This window comes from Gorilla gorilla, chromosome 3, assembly GCF_029281585.2.
Source record: "Gorilla gorilla gorilla isolate KB3781 chromosome 3, NHGRI_mGorGor1-v2.1_pri, whole genome shotgun sequence".
In the NCBI taxonomy this organism is placed as follows: domain Eukaryota; kingdom Metazoa; phylum Chordata; class Mammalia; order Primates; family Hominidae; genus Gorilla; species Gorilla gorilla.
Window position 1 is genome coordinate 132,718,143 of NC_073227.2, and position 21,615 is coordinate 132,739,757.

A 21,615-nucleotide genomic window follows, 5' to 3' on the forward strand; every position below is an offset into this window, starting at 1 on the left:
TCAGTAGTATATAGATTAGGGTTTTGTCACTTCAAAGCCATCTTTGATCTAAAAATATGTGCTGTACCAAATTCATTATGTCTTTTTTTTAAAGAGCTTTTAAATTTATTGATCTTCTCCTCAATTATTCTCCTTTTACATCCAATAATGATGTGTGAGATGGTAGTGTTGGGCAAAGCCTAAGGAGGAGTGTGGGGTGAATGCAGCCAACTGGTCACTTCTGAGGTCATTACAAGAACGAAACAACAGGTGCTTTTGTTTAGTGTTGATTCTTTTCTGAATCCCTGTGTGGACAAAGGCTTCTCTTCTATTTATTGCTCAACATAATGATATCGGTGCCAAGAGAATAAGACAAAATTATGTTTGGTATTACAGCATAATAAAGTCATGGCGTGTACAAAAATTGTGCCTACAGTTGCTTTCACCCTCACCTTTGAGGCCACAGGTTTCTCCAGCCAGTGTGGGAGTTCTGTGGAGAAAGAGCAAGAGACTTCTTTGTTGACCAACAATTTGACTTCCTCTAGAAGCAAGCTTACATTGTGCTGAAACTCAGCTTGCCAAAGTTCTTAGAATTGAATCATTAAAAAAATCATACAGAGAAGAAGAGAATAAGAATTCCTATGTGAAAATGTACTTTAAAAATAGCACTATGAGCATTCATGGCTTAGACAGTAGGCCACTTGTTTAGAAGGTCCACTTGTCTTCCTTTTGTTGTTGTTGCTGTTGTACACAATGGTTGTGTGGAATTACTATGTTTTAAATAACACCTAGGACAAAGGGGTGTACAGTTTACATCCAAACTATCATGATTAGCAATAGTCTCCTAAAACTTCACGTAATAACCAATTTAGGACAGAACAAGCTACTCATTTCCACTCCTGCAATTAGGAAAAGGAGGTGAAAATAAACACCTTAATTTCATTTTTTTGGTCTAAATGTTATGTTACTTGCCTCTTGATAGTCTACTTTATAATTTAGAATGATCTAGATGCTTTTGATATTTACTATTTTAGCAAAGAATTTCAAAATCTTATATATTAAAGAAAATATGTAATTTTAAAGCATGACCTCAGGCTCTTAAAAGCAATGACAATTGCTTCTTTTGAAAAATCACTTTTCTGAATTTTCAAAAGCTAGTATAACACAATGCCTTTCATTTTGCCTAACTAGTTTAGAGGTCTAGGACTCTATCCATGGGCCTCCAATCCACAGTAAACTCTGCGTAAAAACAGCCAGCATTTTCTATATGTCATGTACTTTTATCCTTACTAAGAAGTAGATACAATTGTTAGCTCAGTTTTACAGATGAGAAAGTGAGACACAAAGACATTAAGTAACTTGCCCATTCTCTCATATTCCAGTAAATGTTAGAGCTAGAATTCAGACTTTGGTACTTTAGATCCAAAGCCTCTGCTCTTATTGCTGGGGCCCAGAATACATGGGACCTGGAATACCTACATACGCTTCTCCTGATTCCTCCTGGTACAGAACAAGTAAATGTTAGTTCTCCTCTCCCCTTCCATCCCTTCAGCTCCCCAGTCCTGGTCTCCTGCCCTACACAGTCCAAGCAAGTGGGCCAAGAGATTGCAGCAAAGGAGAGGGGCCAGAGAGGAATCTTATCTTCTGTCCTGGCTTCTCCGGTTGTCCTCCTGCCTGCACATTAAACATACGGGGACTGACGTGCTGAGACCTGGTAAATTCAGACAGTGGGGTTCACGGTTCATCGTATCCTTTGAAGGACTCCTCCACCACTTCATTCAAGATATCCGATGTCATTTCTCTTGACTTTGTTTTAACTAGAAAACCTTGATTTTGATTATTTTTTAATTTTTGGTGAAATCAGTAAATGCCATTTTGAAGAAAGAAAGAAGTAGACTATGAAGGAGAATGTTTTGGGGAAAGATCTCTGTGTCGTCTTAGAGTTCACCTGCTTTGTGACTCGTGAATGCACTACAGAAACTGGCAGACAGCAACACCCTCAGCCTGCCTCGGAAGAGACAAAAGTAAATACCCGTCTCAAAGAGAATGCACTGAAATATGATATCAGCTGCAAGAGAGGGCCATCTCCTCCGGTCAAATGAGAAAAATCATATTATCCTCGCTGTGGTATACAAATAGCTTGTAAGCCACATTCTCCATTTGAATGATAACAATAAAGTGCTAACCTCGCTGCTGCAGGCCAGCCTGATCCCATCTCCAAACACAAACACTTCTGCCTGGGTTTTGGCTGGGGGTTGTGCTGTGGCCTCCCAACCCCCACCCTTTCCCCCCCTTCTCCCCCCTACCCCCGTTAATTGGCTGAGACCACCAGAATTTGGAGGACACAGATGTCACTGATAGTTTTCCTAGGGAGCACATTCATGCCCATCTGTTGCAGCCTAGAAGGCTGTTCATATATCCACAAGGCCTTCATTTAATTCTTGTCAGAAAGTAATGTAAATCCAGTTTACCTCAGAGGTCGCAGGCGAGATTTATGCCAATGAGCCCCCTGCAATTTACACACACTGTAGTTGTATAGGATGAAAAGAAAGCCTTTCATGTTGGTGCATATTAACAAGAAAGCCTGCCTTCCGAGAGAGGCTTTTTGATTGAGGTTTCTCCTGATTTTAATACAGCCGATGCCAGTTGGTATACCCAGCTTTAGAAAAGGGGGGAAAAATCTAATCTTTAAACTGAAGTTTCTTCTTTTATAAGAAGTAAAAGAGAAAGAGTGAAATCCTAGCAAGTGGCACTGCCATGTCTTTAATTATCTCTTACTAGACAAAACTCCCTCGCACTTGGAGAAGACAGAGTGTGACAGGAGAGCACGTTCCAGCCTGAACTGCTGCGAGTGGAAGTCTAGGGAGAGCTCAGTTGTAAGCAATTATCTTTCCAATGTGAAAATAGTGGGACTGAACAGTTGAATTAGACTTCTGACTTTTTGTCTGTCTCTTTCTAGCATAGTTAGAGAAAAGTATGGAGTTTGATAATTTGGATCAGGCTAGGTAGAAATTGATTCATCAGTAAATTGGAAGAAGACATATGTGATATATACATAGAAAATAATTCATAGAATTATCTTATTGGAAGTCTAAGAGCATTAAAAAGGACTTGGGTTCCATCTTTCAATGTATTGATACATTTTGAAATATTCAGGACTGTGTAAGTAGGCTGGAAGGCAAATGGTTTTAAAAGCATTCATGGGGTCAAAGTCTTCTGGAAATTCTGAATACACGCCTTGTTTAGTATGTGACCTTGGGAAAGTTACTTAACCTCCATGACCCTCAACTTTCTCATCTCTAAAGTGGGGATCATAAAGCCAATATCACAAAATTTTGTGTCTGAGGTGCACAGCATAGCACCTAAAGTACAGAAAGTATTTAACCAATAGCAATTTTCCCTCTCCACCTTGTCTTTTGGTGGTACCTGTGACAGCAAATTACAGATTTAAAATGTTAGTTAATTTAGTTCAAAACCTCTAAGCATTCAACCCACCACACTACTTTTTCGTATTCAAAAAATGTTTAAAGATCAATGAAGTTGGAGATTTTCTTTCCCACTGTTTAGAATTTTTGTTGTCAGCTGTTTAATTTTTTAATTCTGTAGAAAGTAGAATAATAGAAGTGTGTTGGTTTTGGTAAAAGTAGGCATGGCTGCCATGCTCATTCAGAGTTGTAGCCTCTGATTTCCCAAGACAGTGTTAATAGGGGGCGTGCTTCTCGTGTTTTTATAGACAGTGCTCATTTACCCATACTAATGGCTTTGAAGTATATGGTATGATTATTTTTGCACCACATTTAACTTTTTGTTTGTATTTTGCTTAAGATAATATTAAAGTTCAGCTGTGATTTCTAAGTACATACTAACAGGACAATGAGGCACAGTAACCTAGAAGCATTACATGATGTGGATGTGGGTGGAATGGGGCCCTGATTAAAAATACAATGTGTTGTTGGCAACACATTAAGCAGATACTCCAAATATGCATAATCTGGACTTAATTACAGAATTGGATAAAGCAGTAGCTTCATTTTGCAGAGTAGTGGTCATATTAGGGAGGCTGAAGCCCAATTTTGTTGGTTATCTAAACCAGGGAAGAGGAGATTTCAAATAATTTCAGAACGGTCTCTTGCTGCCTCTCAAAATTCATCAAGGCCATTCCTTTTTGTTGGGGTCCTCAAAACAGAATTTTTAAATTTTTTATTATTAAAAATTTCAAATATGTTGTTACAAAAGTAGAGGGAGCAATGTAAAAACTTCATATACTCTTACGTAGCTTCAACATTTAACAGTCCATAGCCAATCTTGACTAATTTACGTCTTTAATTTCTCCCCACCTCCATGCCTCAAATTCTTTTGAAACAAATCTCAGACTCCATATAATTTCATTTCTAAGTATTTCAGAATGTATCCCTAAACGATATGAACTCTTGGAGTTTCACTCTTGTTGCCCAGGCTGGAGTGCAATGTTGCAATCTCAGCTCACTGCAACCTTTGTCTCCCGGGTTCAAGCAATTCTCCTGTCTCAGCCTCCTGAGTACCTGGGATTACAGGCATGTGCTGCCATGCCAGGCTAATTTTGTATTTTTAGTAGAGATGGAGTTTCTCCATGTTGATCAGGCTGGTCTCGAACCCCCAACCTCAGGTGATCTGCCCGCCTGGGCTTCCCAAAGTGCTGGGATTACAGGTGTGAGCCACCACGTCCAGCTGATATGAACTCTTTTTAAATATAACCACACTACTTTTATCCCACCTTAAAAATTAACACTAATTCTTTAATATCATTTATTATATCATATATTATCAGTCAGAAATCATGGGACTTTGATTTTTAAAAAAGGAAATTGATTATTTGAATCTCATATTACAAATTAGTTGTTTTGCTTCCATAACACAACAGTTTCATGAGGACTCTTAACGGCATTCATCGTGGATTTATATGGTTGACACGTTTTGTGATACGTGGTAGTGACTTTTAGAATGAGAATGTGTCACCTTGTTGAAAAATAAAAATCACACCATCATTATGTTCCTACTCCATCTTCATTGGTTCACTTGGATAAGTGTTTTCCAAACTTATTGGTGTCAATGAAATTGTATGTGGATGGCCATCATATAAAACAGATGGAAATGAAATTGCTCTGGGTCCATGATGCCAACCAGTCATTTGGCCTACTCTTTCCCCATGTGGGGCATTGCAGGTTTTGGTATGTGAAATGCTTTCTTAAGTATATACTATTTTCCCATTATGATTTCAGGGTAAGACAAATTGCTGTGTGAAACAGTGTTAAGAATAGAAGATTGCACACATAGCCAACATCGAAAAACAAACAACAGTACAGTATTTACTTTTTAAGCTTCCTACCAGCAAAAATAATCTTTCACTTAAAGTAATTAAAATGTTTATTGTAATGGGAAAAGTCCACTGTGCTCATAAATAACGACCCCACTTCTCAGTTGACTACACTGGGGCCTCCTGGGAGGAGATGTATTTGCTTCCTGTCAGGATTAATCTATAAATGCAATCACCACTTAGACCTCATCAGTTCTTTTCTTCCCCTTCATTGGTCCTCTGGACTTATATTGTAGCTCGAATAAGGTCAAATTAGGATACTTTTTCCCCAGGAAAAATATAGCAGTGGCTGTTTCAGTATTTTAAAATTTGAGAATCAAGCCTAAGAGTCATGTCTTTAAATAAACTACATATACTTTTCTGTCATAGAATCAACATTCTGTTAAACTAATGATTTCTGCTTGTCAGTATGATGATCAGTTTCTTCCCCACAAAAAGCAGGACACAGAGTGGTCTCACATAAAACCACAGTGGCCTTAAAAGCTTATGTCTAACTTCTGGCACGTAATCTTAATGAGTTGCTATTTGAACTTTGACAAATCACTGAACTTTTGACTTAATCTTCAAATGGGAACCATATTCCTTGCTACCTTCCTCACTGTAATCTTATAAAAGTCATATCATCAACCCGGTTCAATTTTCTTTGTCAAGATCTAATAATAAATACTTTTTCTTCTAAGTAGTATAATAGTGGGAAGGATGGAATGAATTCTCCAACTTTCCTAAATTTAAGTAAACTCATCCTGTGGGTCAGAATGTTGCTTTGGAATTTTTTACAAGTTGAATTATATAATTATGTTTACTTCTCGAATGAAGTTGTTTCTGTGGGTTGAAAATATCTCTTCTGTTTCTCTGGTAACCTTCCAAATACCAAATATGTATACAACAGATATTCAGTAAATGCTTAAATACCATTGAGAAGTTTACAGATACAGTGCATCTTATTTGATGCATTAAACTTCTAAGTTAGCTATGAAAGCCAAGCTTTAAGGAAAGAGCAGGAAGCAAGCAATTATTTTTTGCCAGTAATAGACTGTGTAAAAGCTAATATGTTTCACTTGCCTATTTCGATGTACTTATTTTTTAAAAATTTCCTGTATCACACTGTTAGCTCTATACTGGCAAATATTCCTTCATTAGCTAAAAGCAAAGAATAGAATTAACACTAAGTCTCAGATCGCCATCTTCCTTATTAGAGAAAGGAGAAAATGAGAGTTCTTCCGCTTGAAGAGCTACCAAAGAAAGTAAGCAGAGCGGTTCAAAAACAATAATCATCCCCTAAGCCAGGTGATTGGCGTTCTGAGCACATTTGCTCTGCAACTTAGCCGCATTTCACTCAGTCACATAACTCTTACAGAAAGTGTAGAATCCTGAAAGTCTAAAACTGTGCTCATTTTCCAAATCAGCCTGGTGAAATCTAGTTCTTGATTCTCAAATTCAGAATTTCAGTTTTAAGTTTAAGGGCATTAAAACTGCAAGTTATAGAGTGAATAGAAAAAGGCCTGGTTTTCTAAACAAGTCTGTTGGTCTCTGAAGGCTAGCTACGCCAAGGCCTCTGTGCTTTGCACACGCCATGAGGTGCTTAGGCGCAGTGTCGAGAGGTAAGTCAACAAAAAATGAAATGTGCTATCTTTTCTTTGCAGACACATTTTGAGTTTGTTCTCCTTAAGATCAGGCAGGACTAGTAGAATCCTACTGTCGACTGCTTGTCTTACAGAGTCCCTTGCTGCTGGCCTGTACTTAGTTGTCACTCTGTGAATAGCTTGGCGTGTGGGTGTTTGCTGTCTTTGCGCCTGCAAAGTGTGCGGACATCCAGGCGGTTCTCCGTTACCGTCTCCCTGCTACTTGAGGACATGCAAGTCCTATTTGTTTCCAAGCCAGTAGGAGGCTCCCTGCCAAGACCCATCGGCTGCTGGTGACATGAACACGCTGTGTGAATCACACAGCCACATGGTGGACTTTCATTATGTCAGCCCAGGAGTGTGGTCTGCCAATCCCCAGGCCAGAGGCCCACCCCTAGGCGCCTTTGACATTTTAAGTATAAAATAAATAAAGAGCTTTGTGTGTGTCTCGGAGCAAAGGAGAAGATGAGGGGCTGTGGGTGTTTCTGTCTGATCTGTAATCCGATGGAGGCTCTTCTTTCTTGTCAGCCACTTCAGGGCGCACTTCTCTGACACCACAGACAGAGGCAGGCTGAGTGCCTGAAGGCAAACAGCTGATTAAACCAAGTTGGCTGGATGCAGTTTTTGGGTTTTTTTTGTCTTGTTTTAAGCAAATGAAATTCACATCTTTTTCCCTGAAAAAGTCTAATAAGTGGTCATAACATTTCAATTATTGAACAGAATTTCTATTCATTAATTGAATATGGATCCAGATAATTATCTATGAGATAATCCCAGTGGCAAAAACTGCAATTACTTTTGCATCAACTTATTATTACGTGACTTTATACTGGAAAAATATCAGGAACCTGAAGACTTTGCATAGTCAAGCAATTTTATTTCTCAAAAACCTAAATGGTAATGAAGCCAACAAGGAAACCAAATCCAGAGTAAACTAGGAGAGATTGGATAACCTCTTAAAAAATAAAATTTAATTTCTTGAAAACTTTATTGATAGCAATAATTGATACCTATGAAGCACTCACTATGTGCTAGGCAATTTTTTGTGTGTTTTACATATGTTAATTCAGTTGATGCTTATAAAACTGTGAGATTGATCCTATTATTACCGCCCCCCCCCCCACTTTATTTTTGAGACAGAGTTTTGTTCTGTCACCCAGGCTAGAGTGCAGCGGTGCAATCTCGGCTCACTGCAACTTCCGTCTCCCAGGTTCAAGCGATTCTCCTGCCTCAGTCTCCCGAGTAGCTGGGACTACAGGCGTGTACCACCACGCCTGGCTAATAGTTTGTATTTTTAGTAGAGACAGGTTTCACCGTGTTAGCCAGGATGGTCCTGATTTCCTGACCTTGTGATCCGCCTGCCTCGGCCTCCCAAAGTGCTGGGATTACAGGCATGAGCCACCACGCCCGGCCTACATTTTAATTTTTTAAAAAAACTCTTAAGCTTTTTTTGTGCGCAGAAATTCTCAAGTAGCTAAGCATGGTATTTTAGGCTCCAGAAGAAATTCACTATTACAGTGTCCTAGTAGCCCAGACATATGAGAAAACTGAGACATGATTTGCCTAAAGCTACTCAGCTAGTAAGTAGCAGAAATTTAAATCTAGGAAGCCTCACTGCAAAGTGCATGTGCTTAACTTGGCTGTTTATTGATAATCAAGACAGTGAAACCACAATTCTTCATTTCAACATCTTCATTTTTCTGCTCCTGTTATTTCAGAGCCCCCACATCCCATTTCTCCAAGACAGATTGCTCCTTTGTGGGCTATCTCTAACTTCAAAGCTACATAGTTCTATGCAAAATAAATTAACTTCCTGGCTGTGAAAATTATAAATACAGATTTTAAAATACTCTGTTGCAAAATGATCCTTAATCCGCACATTTCCTGGCCTCATCAAAATAATGCAATGCTTTACAGCCCTGACAATTTTATATTACAATATGCTTCATGCTGTTTTCATATACGTATCACACCAACATCGGGACCCTCCCTCCTCCTACTCCATCCCTGGAGAGATGCAGCAGTTTTGACATTCTGACTCTGTTGGTATAAACAGCGCATTTCCGTTGCCTCACCCACTGTAGCACAGACTAAATGGTCAAGGCTACTCCATTTCTTCTTCTGAAGATAAACTATTTCTCTTCCACCAAAATTACTCTTGCTGAGTTTTTCTCCAGACCTCTGGTACCATTTAGTGGAAAGCAAAGTGATCATGCGTTTTCAGGACAAGTCAGGACTCTGCACTCTTATCCTGATCTTCTCTGTCATAGCTTTTGGAAGTCATTCAGCTTACTCCTGCGTCTTCACCTCCATGGCTCAAATTCTTTACCTAGAATATAGGTGGATACTATCTGCCTCTCAGAGAATACATCTCAAGTTGAAGGCTCTTTAAAGTTTATGAAATATTTTTCCCTACTTTATGACTGCCTCCTAGTATCATGATAGTTCTGGATTTGGGGACATATGGGGTGAGTCTATGTGAGCGTTCTCTCATTTGGGGTGCAGAAATGCCAAGAAAACTTTCCTGGAAGTACCATTTTGAAGTCATCAGTGCAGGAGCCTGGAGCCAGGACCAGATGGCAGGCTTGACTCACCTTGACCTGAGATGTCGCTCATCCAGCTATGTGGGCCAGGCTAATAGTTCGTCAGATGTCACCATGGCTGATGGAGTGGGTAACTGTAGCCGGAGAGTACGAGCGGCAGCCTCTGCAGTGATGGCCTTTTCTTTTTCCTATTTTTTCTTCTTCAGGCCGGGAGGTAACCCATTCATGACCCGGAACACTCTCATTGCACTTCCTTGAGAAGTCAAGTTTGGTAAACACGTGCAGCTGCAGTGAACTGGACAGAGGAGGGTGGGACACAAAGGCAAGAGAGATAGAGGGAAGGGACAGCTTTGGCATCTAATTTCCCATTTTAATAAGGTGTTGTCCTCAGACTGTAAGTGTTGATATGAAAGTGACATAGCACAGACCTTCATTTTCACTTACAGAATTTCCTAAAATATACTTTGCTTTAAAAAAAAAAAAATCAGACACTTCTTTTTTTTCATTTTTTTTTTTTATACTTGCTCTGTCACCCAGGCTGGAGTGCAGTGGCACGATCTCGGCTCACTGCAGCCTCTGCCTCCCGGGTTCAAGCAATTCTAATGCTTCAGCCTCCTGAGTAACTGAGATTACAAGCATGCGCCACCACGCCCAGCTAATTTTTGTATTTTTAGTAGAGATGGGGATTTGCCATGTTGACCAGGCTGGTCTCGAACTTCTGACCTCAGGTGATCTGCCCGCCTCAACCTCCCAAACTGTTGGGATTACAGATGTGAGCCGCTGTGCCCAGTCTTTTATTTCATTTTCTATGTAAATAGAATGAAAAGATAAGTTGAATTTCCTGGCAATCTAGTGTTTCTCAAACTAATAGTTCAAACTGCTTATATATAATCAATTATCTCAATAGACTATGTTTACCATGGATCCCCAACATAAGATGAGGATCTCCTCCTCACAGTCTTTGTTCATGTCATTCTCCAACTAGAATTCTCTTACTCACTTGTCCATCCAGCAATTCCAAATCCTATTCCCTCTAGAATTACCTGTGCAAGTGCCTCTCCCTGCTCTGAAAGGATGTGTCTTTTACCACCTCTCAATGGAGCCCCCGGTTCCAACCCTAAAAGCAGTAAATGATATTCATTACCAACCCAATACTTCCAGGCTTGGGTTTTCATTTTATTCTTTTTAATATTTTCATCAAATGTGGAACAACTATCAAGAATTTATAAAATAGATGTGATATACATGGAACATGATGAATACCCAAAGACCAAGCCATCGATTTAAATAGAAAAACATACCACTTGCTTTGAAGTCTCCTCCATGTGCTTCCTTTACATCTTGTTCCTGCTCCCCTCAAAAAATCCACAATTCTGAGTTTTAGTTAATCATTACTTTTCTTTGTAATTTTACTATATACAGTCATCCTTTGGTATCCATGGGAGATTGGTTCCAGGATCTCCAGGATACCAAAATTCTTGGATGCTCAAGTCTCTGATATTATAGAAAATGGCATAATATTTGTATATAACCTACACATATTCTTACCCATAACTTTAAATAATCTCTAGGTTACTTGTAATACCTAATACAATGTAAATGCTATGTAAATAGTTGTTATATTGTATTGGTTTTTTATTTGTATTATTTTTGTGTTTTTCTAAATATTTTGATCCACAGGTGGTTGAATTCATAAACGTGAAATGCACAGATACAAAAGGCCAACTGTATATTTGTATCCTGTAACAATATATTGTTTGGTTATAATGTTTGTAAATTTTACCCATGGATTCCTCTGTGACTGCTTTTTATATTTCTAAGATTTACCCATGTTGTTATATGTAACCATAAGTTATTCATTTGTTTATTTTTTCCCAATGTATGAATGTACTTCAATTTCCTTCCTTCCTTCCTTTCTTTCTCTTTCTTTCTTTCTTTCTCTCTCTTTCTCTCTTCTCTCTTTTTCTTCTTCCTTTCCTTTCCTTTCCTTTTTTTTTTTTTTTTTTTTTGAGATAGGGTCTCATTCTGTCACCCAGGCTGAACTGGACTGCAGTGGTGCAATCTCAGCTCATTGCAACCTCTGCCTCCCAGGCTCAAGACATCCTCCTACCTCAGCCTCCTGAGTAGCTGGGACCACAGGTGTGTGCCACCACACCTGGTTAATTTTTGTATCTTTTGTAAAGATGGAATTTTTCCATGTTATTCAGGCTGATCTTGAACTCCTGGGCTCAAGTGATCCGCCTGCCTCAGCCTCCCAAAGTGCTGGGATTACAGGTGTGATCACCGAACCTGGCCATACTTCACTTTTCTAATCCACTCTCCCCATGAAGGACATATGGTTTGTTTCCTTTTGCTTGTTTGCTATTACAAACTGTGTCACTGTAAAGATTCTTATACGTAGCCCCTAGACACAGATACAAGAATTTCTCTAAATTAGAGGATATACTTAAGAGTGGACACTGGGTCAGTGAATGTGCATCTTTGATTTTACTGGATAATGCCAAACCATAGGTTCCAATAATGGTGACTTGGAGTAACTAACACTGCCTGTTCTTGATGATTGTTATTATCCATTTACTTTTTTTTCAATCAAGAAGTTGCAAAGGGGCCGGGCGTGGTAGCTTACACCTGTAATCTCAGCACTTCGGGAGGCCGAGGCAGGTGGATCACCTAACGTCAGGAGTTCAAGACCAGCCTGGCCAACATGGCAAAACCCTGTCTCTACTAAAAACACAAAAACTTAGCCAGGTGTGGCAGTGCAGGCCTGTAATCCCAGCTACTTGGGAAGCTGAAGCAGGAGAACTGCTTGAACCTAGGAGGTGAAGGTTTCAGTGAGCCAAGATTGCACCACTGCACTCCAACCTGAGCTACAGAGTGAGACTCTGTCTCAAATAAATAAATAAATAAATAAATATATAAGTTGTGCAGGGTTTCCCATTGTGGTTTGAACTTGTATTTCCTGATTACTAATGAGGTCAGACACTTTTCATATGTTTATTAGCCATTCACATTTCTTCTCCTGTGAAGTGTCTGTTCAAGTCTTTTGTCTATTCTTTTCCTACTATGTGGTTGGTCTTTTTCTCATTGATTTACAGAAATTCTTTATATATTCAGGGTAGAAATCTTTTGTCAGCTACCAAAGCTACAAATACTGTCTCCCAGTTTGTGATTTTTCTTTCCACTTTTTTTATGGTGTCATTTTACTAATCAGAAGTTTATCCTTAATTACAATATTTTCCCTTACGATTTGCTTGTTTTTTTGCAAGCAATTAAAAATTTATTTCCTAATGAAAGGTATTCTCTGTTAGATATTCTCTTTTACACATTGTGTAGTTTTGTCTTTCACATTTAAGTTTTTAACTAACATTGATTTAAAATAAATAACCAGTTAGCTCAATGCCATATACTGAGCTCTATAATAAATCAAGTTCCCGTATATATGTAAGGTCAATTTTTCTTTTACTGTTTTTTGTTTTGTTTTTGTTTTTGTTTTTTGTTTTCAGACACAGTCTTACTCTATCAGCCAGGGGCTGGAGTGTAATGGCATAATCTTGGCTCACTGCAGCCTCCGCCTCCCAGGTTCAAGTGAATCTCGAGCCTCAGCCTCCCGAGTAGCTAGGATTACAAGCATGAGCCGCCACACCCACCTAATTTTTGTGTTTTTAGTAGAGATGGGGTTTCACCATGTTGTCCAGGCTGGTCTCGAACTCCTGGCCTCAAGCGATCCACCCACTTCCACCTCCCAAAGTGCTGGGATTACAGGCATGAGCCACCATGCCTGGACTGTAAGATCAATTTTTCTAAGTGACAATAATTTTTGCATCATTTAATTATATACTAATTTATTAATAATTATTGACATTTGGTATAACACTGTGCTCTCCTCATTATTTTTCATCAGGAATGTCTTTATTATTCTTGAACTGTTTTTCCCTACAAATTTTAAAATCACCTTTTTAGGTTACACACAAAGACACACAGACACAAACAGAACTGTTGAGATTTTGACTGGAGTTGCATTAAAGTTACAGACTAATTTGAATGTTGAGTTTTCCAGACCACAGAGTATCTCCTCATGTCTTCCCATGAGGTAAATGTTACAGTTTTTTCTCTGAAAGTCTTGTGCACATGTTAGAATTATTCTCAGATACTTCATGTATATTATTTTTATACCTTACATATTTTGTACCATTGTAAATGGTGTATTTTTATTAAATTTCATTTTCTAAGCATTTGTTGCAAATTTAAGATATTTTGCCTAGGGTTAGATTTATTGGGTTGTTGAACGATTTGTAAAATTTTGTTAGTAAAATTATATGTTTCAAGTCTGCCTTGCTGTCAACCAGTGCTGGATGCTGGGGACTCAGGGAGGCCCACCCGGGCCAGTGGGGGAGACAGCGACACGAGCAGAAGCTGGACCGAGCGGGAGAGGAAGGAGGAGGAGGTCAGGGCTCTCAGGATCCAGGTTCTGGGCAAGGGGCAGCCGTTCTCAAATTTTCAGGAAAGCGGTCGGCTCACACTCGGGCAGTAGAAGGATGCCTCTGGGGAGGAGGCCCATGCAGCTATCCAGGAAATGATGGTGGCTGGGCCTAGGGAGGTGGCAGTGGAACGGAGACCCTGGTCGGGGATGACATCAAAGGAGGAGACGGGCGGGACCCCAGATTTCTGCCTGTGGGCGATGGAAGTGAGGTTCACTGGGCAGGGAAGCTGGACACAGAACGCGCAAAGGGCTGCATAGACCTCTAGGGGCCAAAGAGCAGGCGGACCCCCTCCGTGGGGTAACAGTTTCTGCCTGGAGCACAAAGCAGCGGACTGGAAGTGGGGGCGGAAGTGCACCGCGCTCAACCGCAACTGCGCGCCTCAGTCCGCGAAGTCTGAACTGCCTGACAAAGGGGGACCCGGTGGCAGCGCTCGACTGGAGTCGGTTGAGGTCCTGAGGTCCCCCGGTTCTGGAAGGCTGGCCGGGGAGACAAGAGAGGAGCCTGTGCCATAGGGATTCTAGAAGAGAACAGCGTTGTGTCCCAGTGCGCATGCTGGCATCACTTACCAAGAGCGGCTGAGAGCCTGAGATGTTTGGAGTGCTTTTTTCTCACAGACCCGAATAGCCTGCCCCTCAGCCACCCTCTGTGCCCTCCTGAGAACAGGCTGATATGCCCAAGATAGTCCTGAATGGTGTGACCGTAGACTTCGCTTCCCAGCCCTACAAATGCCAACAGGAGTACATGACCAAGGTCCTGGAATGTCTGCAGAAGAAGGTGAATGGTATCCTGGAGAGCCCCTCGGGCACAGGGAAGACGCTGTGCCTCCTGTGCACCACCCTGGCCTGGCGAGAACACCTCCAAGACACCATCTTTGCCTGCAATTTTGCCGATAGGGTGCAAGGGGAGCTTCTCTCAGATCAGGCCTTTGTCATTCTGGGGCAATGCTGCTGCTGATGATGGAGACCCCTTAGCTTGCTACACGGACATCCCAAAGATCATTTACGCCTTTAGGACCCACTCGCAACTCACACAGGTCATCAACGAAATTCGGAACACCTCCTACCGGCCTAAGGTGTGTGTGCTGGGCTCCCGGGAGCAGCTGTGTATCCACCCTGAGGTGAAGAAGCAGGAGAGTAACCACACGAAGATCCACTTGTGCCGCAAGAAGGTGGCAAGTCGCTCTGTCATTTCTACAACAATGTAGAAGAGAAAAGCCTGGAGCAGGAGCTGGCCAGCCCCATCCTGGACATCGAGGACTTGGTCAAGAGGGGAAGCAAGCACGGAGTATGCCCTTATTACCTGTCCCGGAACCTGAAGCAGCAAGCCGACATCGTCTTCATCCCATACAGTTAGTTGTTGGATGCCAAGAGCCGCAGAGCACACAACATTGACCTTAAGGGGACGGTCGTGATCTTTGATGAAACTCACAAGGTGGAAAAGATGTGTGAAGGATTGGCATCCTTTGACCTGACCCCCCATGACCCGAGTTCGGGACTGGACGTCATAGACCAGGTGCTGGAGGAGCAGATCAAGGTGGCACAGCAGGGCCAGCCCCACCCGGAGTTCAGCGCGGACCCCACCAGCTCAGGGCTGAACATGGAGCTGGAAGACATTGCAAAGCTGAAGATGATCCTGCTCTGCCTGGAAGGGGCCATTCATGCTGTTGAGCTGCCTGGAGATGACAGCGGTGTCACCAAGCCAGGGAGCTACATCTTTGAGCTGTTTGCTGAAGCCCAGATCATGTTTCAGACCAAGGGCTGCATCCTGGACTCACTGGAGCAGATCATCCAGCATCTGGCAGGACGTGCTGGAGTGTTCGCCAACACAGCCGGACTGCAGAAGCTGGCAGATATTGTCCAGATTGTGTTCAGTGTAGACCCCTCCGAGAGTGGCCCTGGTTCCCTGGCAGGGCTGGGGGCCTATAAAGTGCACATCCATCCTGATGCCAGTCACCAGAGGGTGGTTCAGCCATCTGATGCCTGGAGCACCACTGCAGCAGAAAGCGAGGGAAGGTGCTGAGCTACTGGTGGTTCAGTCCTGGCCACAGCATGCGCGAGCTGGTCTGTCAGGGCATCTGCTTTATCATCCTCACCAGTGGCACACTGGCCCCGGGGTCCTCCTTTGCCCTGGAGTTGCAGATCCCTTTCCCAGTCTGCCTGGAGAACCCACACATCATCGACAAGCACCAGATCTGGGTGGGGATCATCCCCAGAGGCCCTGACGGAGCCCAGTTGAGCTCCGCGTTTGACAGACGGTTTTCCAAGGAGTGCTCGTCCTCTTTGGGGAAGGCTCTGGGCAACATCGCCCGCATGGTGCCCTATGGGCTCCTGATCTTCTTCCCTTCATATCCCATCATGGAAAAGAGCCTGGAGTTCTGGCAGGCCCACTACTTGGCTAGGAAGATGGAGGCGCTGAGGCCTTTGTTTGTGGAGCCCAGGAGCAAAGGCAGCTTCTCTGAGACCATGGGTGCTTACTAAGCGAGGTTGCCTCCCCCGGGTCTACCGGCGCCACCTTCCTGGCGGTATGCCGGGGAAACACTAGCAAGGGGCTGGACTTCTCAGACACTAATGGCTGTAGTGTGATCATCACGGGCCTCCATAGCCCCCACGCATGGACCCCCTGGTTGTCCTCAAGATGCAGTTCCTGGACGAGATGAAGGGCCACGTTGGGGCTGGGGGCCAGTTCCTCTCTGGGCAGGCATCCAGGGCTGTGAACCAGGCCATCGGGCAAGTGATCCGGCACTGCCAGGACGACAGGGCTGTCTTCCTCTGTGACCACAGGGTCGCCTTAGCAGACGCCAGAGCCCAGCTGCCCTCCTGGGTGCGTCCCCACGTCAGGGTGTACAACTTCGGCCATGTTGTCCAAGACGTAGCCCAGTTCTTCCATGTTGCTGAGCGAACTATGCCAGCACCAGCCCCCTGGGCTGTAGCACCCAGTTTGCGTGAGGCAGAAGATGCTGTCAGGGTGACTAAGTCAACTGGCCCCCTCCTCTCCACCAGGAAAGCTAAGAGTCTCGACCTGCACGTCCTTAGCCTGAAGCAGAGGCCCTCAAGGTCACCAGCTGCTGGGGACCCCGAGGGCAGCCTGTATATGGAGTATGAGCAGGAGCCAGACCCTGCCTGGCAGAGGCCCTGGGGACTGCTGGCCGCCCTGGAGCACAGCGAACAGTGGGCTGGGGGGCCCCGGCGAGGAGCAGGGCCACAGGTGCTCCACCCTGTCTCTCCCATCTAAGAGGCTGGCAGAGGAGCCGCGAGGAAGGAGGAAGAAGATCCAGCTGGTCAGCCACTCGGAGGAGCCCGTGGCTGGTGCACAGGTGAACAGGGCCAAGCTCTTCATGGTGGCCATGAAGTAGGAGCTGAGCCAAGCCAACTTTGCCACCTTCACCCAGGCCCTGCAGGACCACAAGGGTTCCGATGACTTTGCTGCCCTGGCGACCTGTCTTGGCCTCCTCTTTGCTGACAACCCCAAGAAGCACAGCCAGCTCCAGGGCTTCTACCAGTTTGTGCAGCCCCACCACAAGCAGCAGTTTGAGGAGGTCTGTATACAGCTAACAGGACAAGGCTGTGGCTATCGGCCAGAGCACAGCATTCCCCAAAGGCAGCGGGCACAGCCAGCCCTGGACCCCACTGGAAGGACAGCGCCAGATCCCAAGCTGACCCTGTCCAAGGCTGTGGCCCAGCAGCTGGATCCCAGAGAGCACCTCAACCAGGGCAGGCCCCACCTGTCCCCCAGGCCACCCCCCACAGGAGACCCTGGCAGCCACCCACAGTGGGGGTCCAGAGCGCCCAGAGCAGGGAAGCAGGGCCAGCATGCCATGAGCGCCTACCTGGCAGATGCCTGCAGGGCCCTGGAGTCTACAGGCTGTAGCCAGCTCTTGGCAGTGCTGACAGCCTACAAGCAGGATGATGACCTGGACAAGGTGCTGGCCCTACTGGCTGCCCTGACCACTGCGAAGCCTGAGAACTTCCCCCTGCTGCAGAGGTTCAGCATGTTCGTGCATCCATACCACAAGCAGCACTTCTTGCCGACATGCACAGACCTGGCCAGCCAGCCCAACCCAGGCATGGAGCCGCCAGGACCCCAAGAGGAGAGCCTTGCCACGCCTCCTATGCTCACCCACGGGGCTTCCCAACCAGACCACTCATGGTGCAAGAAGCCTGGGAAGACCCAGAGCAAGATCTCATCATTCCTCAGACAGAGGCCAGCAGGGGCCTTGGGGGAGGATGGTGTGGCTGGCTGCAGGGCGAAGCCAGTCCCCTGGACTTTCCCACGGGCATGCAGTATCTGAGTGGGGCCTCTAGGACGTGCCCAACCTGCACACTGCCTCCAGGAAGCAGAGCATCATGCAGGTCTTCTGGCCAGAGCCCCAGTGGGTGCCCATGGAGGCCCTCAGCATGCCCAGCATGGCTTGATCACCTGCCTGTCCAGCTCTGGTGGGCCAAGAACTCACCCAACAGAATAGGCCAGAGAACACTTAAAATCTACTCTTAGCAATTTGCAAGCATACAATATAATTATTTTCAATAACTATAGTTAACTATAGTCACCAGATACAACAGACCTCTTGAGTTCATTGCTCCTCTCTAACTGAAATTTTGTATTCTTGGACCAACTTCTCCCCAGGCCCTGACCCCATCCCTGCATCTTCTAGTAACCCCCATACTGCTCTATGTTTCTATGAATTCAACATTTTTAGATTTCACAAATATGTGAGATCATATGTTATTTGTCTTTCTGTATCTGTCTTATTTCATTTAACATAACATCCTCCAGGATCATCCATGTTGTTGCAGATGACAGGATTTCCTTCTATTTTAAGGCTGAGTAATATTCCATTGTGTGTGTATATATATATGACATTTTCTTTGTCCATTTATCCTTGATGGAAATTTAGGCTGGTTCCATATCTTGGCTATTGTGAATAATGCTGCCATGAATATGGAAGTGCAGAAATCTCTTCTATGCATTGTTATTGCTGTAGCTTTATATTAAGTACAATGTTTTTTTGTGTGTGTATGGAAATTTAGGTTGGTTCCATATCTTGGCTATTGTGAATAATGCTGCAATGAATATGGGAGTGCAGAAATCTCTTCAATACATTGTTATTGTTGTAGTTTATATTAAATACAATTAATGATTGCTTAGATTTTGCCAATAATCTACAAGTTTTTTGCTGATTAGTTCTGCTTGACGCTCAAGCCCTTGATAGTGATCTTTCTTCTCTCTAAAGTACATACTTTAGAAATTTGTTTAGTGAGGATCTATTGGTGTTTCTTTTAAAATACTTTTATTTTGCAGGTTTTCTCCCCCAGCATATGAAAGATACCCTTTTGCTGTCTTCTTGTTTACATTTTTGCTTTTAGGTAACCAACTGTATGTAAGTCCATTGTTGTTTCTTTGAAGGTAATTTGTCTTTTCTCTCTAGCTGCTTTAAAGATCTTCTATGTCTTTGGTGTTCCATGGCTTCATTATGATATTTTTATATATGGATATTTATTTGTTATTTATCCTGCTTAGAGATCCTGAATATTTTGGTTACTGTTGGCCCTTCCTATTCTCAAATTGCACATCCACAGACTTAACCAACCATGGATTGAAAATATTTGAAAAAACAGATAAGCAGAAAATGGTGGATAGGAGGCAGGACTAACTTGCAGCTCTCACTCAGATGGACAGAACAGCATGCAGAGACCCACATTTGTAAACCTTTACTCCGAGAACCACCACAGAACATACCAGGAAAGCTGAGACAATCCACAGACCCTTTGAAGGAGGTGGATTGCTGCTGCAGGCTCTGTGGGACAGCCGAGGAACTGTGAGTCAGCTTGCTTTCTCAGTTGGGAGGCTTGTAACCTGTGACAAGTTCTCAGCCCTGCTCACTGGCTGCCTGGAAATAAACCTGGTGCTGTTGGGGGGAGGGGCACAGTGGAAGTGAGACTGGCCTTTAAGGCTGTAGGCTGCCAGGAAGCCGGGTGAGGCCTGTGGCTGCTGGCATTCCCCCGCTTCTCTGGCAACCTGTGTGTGTAATGCAGCAGAGACAGACTTAATCCCCCTGGGAGCATAACTTCATTGGCCTGGGAACAAGACCCCCATCCCCCACAGCAGCTGCAGCATGCCAGGGCCAAGGAGAGTCTGAGCTTAGACACGCCTAACCCTGCCCCCATCTGATGACCTTTCACTACCTTCCCTGGTAGGGAGGACAAAGGACATACTCTCTTGAGAGCTGTATGGCTCCACCCACTGCCTGACTCTAGGGCAAGCTTGTATCCTCCCTATACAACCACAGTTGATGCACTCTTGAAAGTGCCACCTCCTGGCTGGAGGCCAACGAACACAAAACCGGTGCACTAAACAAAAACACAAGCAAGGACCCTCACTGAGTCCACTTCATTCCCCTGCTACCTCCACTGGAGTAGGTGCTGGTATCCATGGCTGAGAAGCCTGAAGATGGATCACATCACAGGACTCCTTGCAGACACTCCCCAGTACCAACCTGGAGCCCAGTAGCTCTGCTGGGTGGCTAAATCAAGAAGAGCAATAACAATCACTGCAGTCTGGCTCTCAGGAAGCCCCATTCCTAGGGGAAGGGGGAGAGCCTCACATCTAGGGAGCACCTATGGGACAAAAGAACCTGAACAGCAGATCTGAGTCCTAGATCCTCCCTCTGACATAGTCTAACCAAATGAGAAGGAACCAGACAAACAACTCTGGTAATATGACAAAACAAGGTTTTTTATCACCCCCAAAAGATCACACTAGCTCACCAGCAATGGATCCAAACCAAGACAAAATCTCTGAATTGCCAGAAAAAGAATTCAGAAGGTCGATTATTAAGCCAATCAAGGAGGCACCAGAGAAAGGTGAAGTCCAGCTTAAGGAAATCAAAAAAATGATACAAGATATTAATGGAAAAATCTCCAGTGAAATAGCATAAATAAAAAAACAACCACAACTTCTGGAAATCAAGGACACACTTAGAGAAATGTAAAATGCACTGCAAAGTCTCAGCAACAGAATTGAACTAGTAGAAGAAACAGCTTCAGAGCTCAAACACAAGGCTTTCAAATTAAACCAATCTGACAGACAAAGGAAAAAGAATTTAAAAAAAATGAACAGAGCCTCCAAGAAGTCTGGGATCATGTTAAAGGACTAAACCTACAAATAATTGGTATTCCCAAGGAAGAAGAGAAATCTAAAAGTTTGGAAAACACATTTAAGGGAATAATCAAGAAAAAGTTCCCTGTCCTTGCTAGAGATCTAGATATTCAAATACAAGAAGCTCAAAGAACACCTGGGAAATTTATTGCAAAAAGATCATCACCTAGGCACATAGTCATCAGGTTATCTAAAGCCAAGACGAAGGAAAGAATCTTAAGAGCTGTGAGGCAAAAGCATCAGGTAATCTGTTAAGGAAAACTTATCAGATTAACAGCAGATTTCTCAGCGGAAACCCTACATGCTAGAAGGGATTGGAGTCCTATCTTTAGCCTCCTTAAACAAAACAGTTGTCAGCCAAAAATTTTGTATCCAGCAAAATTAAGCTTCATAAATGAAGGAAAGATACAGTCTTTTTCAGACAAACAAATGCTGAGAGAATTTGCCACTACCAAGCCAGCACTGCAAGAACTGCTAAAAGG

At 43.6% G+C, this 21,615-nt stretch overlaps 2 protein-coding genes across 5 annotated transcripts in view; both read left to right on the forward strand.

Moving 5' to 3' along the window:
• Positions 1 to 21,615, forward strand: part of ALPK1 (alpha kinase 1) — a 144,859-nt gene that overhangs the window by 44,186 nt on the left and 79,058 nt on the right. The gene's annotated exons all lie outside the window — the stretch shown is intronic.
• LOC101127712 (regulator of telomere elongation helicase 1) lies at positions 14,349 to 18,797 on the forward strand. The gene is given in 8 exon segments (XM_031010318.3): positions 14,349 to 14,902; positions 14,904 to 15,156; positions 15,159 to 15,971; positions 15,974 to 16,450; positions 16,453 to 16,569; positions 16,572 to 17,152; positions 17,154 to 18,209; positions 18,211 to 18,797. Coding segments are annotated over 8 exon segments (3,621 nt in total). The 5' UTR covers positions 14,349 to 14,647; the 3' UTR covers positions 18,280 to 18,797.